Below are 4,211 nucleotides of genomic sequence, written 5' to 3'. Positions count from 1 at the left end.
TGTGATTATCAGTGAAAGAAGCAGTGAGGAGGATGGAGAGAGAGAGAGAGGACAGAGGGTGAAGTTAGAAACACTAAAAGGATTTTTCATGGATTTCATGGATGATTTGAGTGATTTCCAGCAGGACACTTAAACATGCTCAGATGACACTACAGTGCTCAGACTTATATCCAACAATGATGAGACAAACTATAGGACAGAGGTGCAACAACTAGAGTCATGGTGCCACGACAATAACTTGGTCTTAAACACCAAAAAGACCAAGGAGATCATTGTAGATTTCCGGAAGAGGGGCCATAACAACCATCTGCCTCTCTTCATTGGCAGTGAGGCGGTGGAGAGGGTGAGCAGTTTTAAATTCTTGGGGGTAACTGTGACCGAGGACCTGTCCTGGGGCAACCATATCACCTCAGTTGTACGGAAGGCCCAACAGCGCCTCTACTACCTGAGGAGACTGCGGAGCGCACACATTCCCAGATCTCTGATGTTGAACTTCTACAACTGTGCCATCAGCAGCGTTCTGACGTATGGATTTCTAGTGTGGTTCCCCAGCTGCACCAAGGCCGATCAGCAAGCACTCCAGCGGGTGGTGAAAGAAGCTGGCAGAATTATTGGAACAAGTCTGCCAGAGATCAGTAATATCTGTCTGAGGAGGGTGCACAGTATCCTGCGGGACCAACATCACCCTGCGCGCCACCTTTTCCATCTGCTGCCCTCAGGGAGAAGGTACAGGTCTATACAGGCCAGAACATCCAGACTGGCCAACAGCCTGTATCCACAGGCTGTGAGGCTCCTGAACTCTCTGCCCCCCTCTCACGGACAATAACCATATCCAACTTCTTAATAGCAATGAACTGGTCTGCATTGGTGCATCATATCTTTATTCTCTTCCCCCTCCTGCCCCCCCCCCCCCCCCCCTTTCTTAAATAGATAACTATCATATCTGATATCATATCTCACAGTACAATAATATTGAATGGGTTGCATTGTTGTATTTTGTCATGTTTCTCAGGTCTTTGTCTGAATTTCTACGAACATTATTGCTAAGGATTGTCTTATTGCATTGGAGTCACACTGGATTAAATATGTACAATTGGGTTTTAAGGGGTATTTATTATTTTCTTCTTTTTTTGGGGGTTGTATGGAAGCCCCAAACGCAATTTCATTGTTCTTGACAATGACAATAAATAAATAAATACTAAATACTAAATGTCAGTGGACGTCCTAAAGAACATATTCACTGATATGAAACGTGTCATTGAACAGGATTAATATCAGTGGAAACATGGTGGAAACAGCTGTGACTGCATGGATGTGACACACTTCAAATCTGTTCTCCACTCTTGGATTTGGGATCCATGGAGCTGCTGCTGAGTCTGTACAATAAAGGAATGGTGTGGAAGGTTGCAGCGTACGGACACAAACACTTTGTGGTTACAATCTGATTTTATTTTCGACATTAAACTACTAAGCTACACTGATCAATGATGTTAATGATCACATCTGGACTCACCCAGCCTTTCTGCAGCTCCTCACAGCTGGAATCAGTCTCTGTCGTCCCAGCACTGATGTGTTGTACTTCTGCAGGTCCAACTCATCCAGAACCTCCTCTGACATCTGCAGCATGAAGGCCAGAGCTGAGCACTGGATCTCAGAGAGTTTCTTCTCTGATCTGTTCTCTGACTTCAGGAACTCTTGGATCTCCTGAAATAATGAGAGGTCGTTCATCTCCATCAGACAGTGGAAGATGTTGATGCTTCTGTCAGGAGAGATTTCATCACTGTTCATCCACTTCAGGTTGTTGATGACTCTCTGGATGGTTCCTGGACTGATCTCTGTCTGACCCAGAAGACCTACTAAGGGTCTCTGGTTGGACTCCAGACAGAGGCCATGAAGGAAGCGAACAAACAGGTCCAGGTGGCCATTTTTACTCTGGAGGGATTTCTTAATGGCTCTGCTCAGGAAATCATCCAGAGATGGTTTAATGTGGGGAAACCGAAGCAAATTAGTATAATCATGATAGTCAAAATCAAAGTCAGAATCATAACAAAAATCTCCCAAAAAGTTCTTCAGCACCTTTGTCTTCCTGTTGGTGTGACAGTGGAACATGTAGACAGCAGCCAGAAACTCCTGAATGCTCAGATGAACAAAGCAGTAGACTGGTTTCTGGAAGATCACACACTCTCTTTTGAAGATCTCTGTACAAACTCCTGAGTACACCGAGGCCTCTGTCACATCCAGACCACACTGCTCCAGGTCTTCTTGGTAGAACATGATGTTTCCTTTCTCCAGATGTTCAAACGCCAGCCTCCCCAGCTTCAGAAGAACTTCCCTGTCAGCCTTCGTCAGCTCCTGTGGACTCGTCTCACGTCCCTCATGGTACTTGTTCTTCTTCTTCTTTGTCTGAACCAGCAGGAAGTGTGAGTACATGTCAGTCAGGGTCTTGGGCAGTTCTCCTCTCTGCTCTGTAGTCAACATGTGCTCCAGAACTGTAGCAGTGATCCAGCAGAAGACTGGGATACTACACATGATGTGGAGGCTCCTGGATGTCTTCATGTGGGAGATGATTCTGCTGGACAGCTCTTCATCACTGAATCTCCTCCTGAAGTACTCCTCCTTCTGGGCGTCAGTGAAGCCTCGTACTTCTGTTAGCCTGTCAACACATGTAGGAGGGATCTGATTGGCTGCTGCGGGTCGGGAAGTTATCCAGACGAGAGCCGAGGGAAGCAGATTCCCCTGGATGAGGTTTGTCAGCAGCTGGCTGACTGATGACTTCTGTGTGACATCAGACAGCAGCTTCCTGTTGGTGAAATCCAATGAAAGTCTGCTTTCATCCAGGCCGTCAAAGATGAACAAAAGCTGAGAGACAGCCAGCTTCTCTGCTGTGACCTTCTGTAATGTTGGATGGAAAACATGGAGCAGCTCCAGAAGACTGTACTGCTCATCTCTGATCAGGTTCAGCTCCCTGAATGAAAGCAGAACCACCACACTGACATGTTGGTTCTCCAAGCCCTCTGCCCAGTCCAGAGTGAACTTCTGCACTGAGAAGGTTTTTCCAACACCAGCCACGCCGTTGGTCAGAACCACTCTGACGGGTCTCTGTTGGTCAGGTAAGGCTTTAAAGATGTCCTGGCACCTGATTGGAGCGTCATGGAGGGCGTCCATCTTGAAAGCTGTCTCCAGCTGCCTCACCTCATGTTGGGTATGAACCTCTTCACTCTTTCCCTCTGTGATGTAGAGCTCAGTGTAGATGGTGTTGAGGAGGGTTCTACTTCCTGTTTCATCACTTCCTTCAGTCACACGTTCACATCTCCTTCTCAGACTGATCTTATGTTCATCTAAAACCTCCTGCAGACCAACATCTGCTGAAAGAAAGAAAAACAATGAGACTAAAGAGAAAGAAAACTCTTCAATGTCTGAACAACACAAGAAGTCCAGTTTTCAGAAATGAGTCCATCAGCAGACAGATGTTCAGTCTTACTTTGTACACAGCTGCTCTGACTGGCTGTCTGCAGTCCAGCTCTGCTTCTGGATCTTTCTCCACACTGGGGACAGGAGGAGTCTCCTGATGAAGCAGACTGGTCCCAGTATGAGGAAATGCACTGTTTGCAGAACCAGTGTCCACAGCTGGTAGAGACTGGATCCTTCAGGACGTCCTGACACAAAGCACAGCAGGACAGCTGCTCCTCCTCACAAACACCACTCCTCTTCCTCTTCCTCCCTCTGTGAACACATTTCTTTATCACTACAATCAGTGACTGTTAGTGACAAACATCCAGATTTGACAACACTGTGCAGAAGCTCTGATGGTGACACAGAAAAGTCACAGTGGAGATACTTCTGTCCACCTTTGATTAGACTCATTATAAAAAGGAAGAAAAAGTTTGAACACAGTCATGTTTCCAGTTCACTGACTTACATTTATTCCATGGACACTCACTCTAACCTGAACCACAGCTACAACCCAACATTGTTGAGGCCTCATCTCCTCCTTTCCTGACTGTAGAGGTTAAATATGCAACAACCAACAAATAAAAGAATTTGGTTCATTTCAAAGAAATTCACACGGTGACCAAGTAAAGTAACCGTAGTAAAGGAGACAACATCCCGTTGATGGTGGGATTATTTGAAAGATTTGCTTTAGTCACGTCACCAAATGCAGTTGAACCACCCGTGGATCCATGTTTGACCATTCTACCACTCTGAGCTCT

General features: G+C 46.1%; 1 protein-coding gene across 1 annotated transcript; it reads right to left on the bottom strand.

Moving 5' to 3' along the window:
* Positions 1 to 1,509: 1,509 nt before the first annotated feature.
* Positions 1,510 to 3,761, bottom strand: LOC146716582 (protein NLRC3-like; the record flags this gene model as incomplete). Its single annotated transcript, XM_085452762.1, has 2 exons — positions 1,510 to 3,365; positions 3,482 to 3,761. Coding segments are annotated over 2 exons (2,136 nt in total), but the record flags the coding sequence as incomplete, so codon positions are not given.
* Positions 3,762 to 4,211: the final 450 nt, after the last annotated feature.

Source organism: Copadichromis virginalis, linkage group LG3 (assembly GCF_057382275.1).
Source record: "Copadichromis virginalis isolate Kocher_CV1m ecotype Utaka linkage group LG3, C_Virginalis_male_GT1.1, whole genome shotgun sequence".
Lineage (NCBI taxonomy): Eukaryota > Metazoa > Chordata > Actinopteri > Cichliformes > Cichlidae > Copadichromis > Copadichromis virginalis.
Note: the sequence above shows the minus strand (reverse complement) of the source record. Positions and strands in the feature narration are given on the sequence as shown.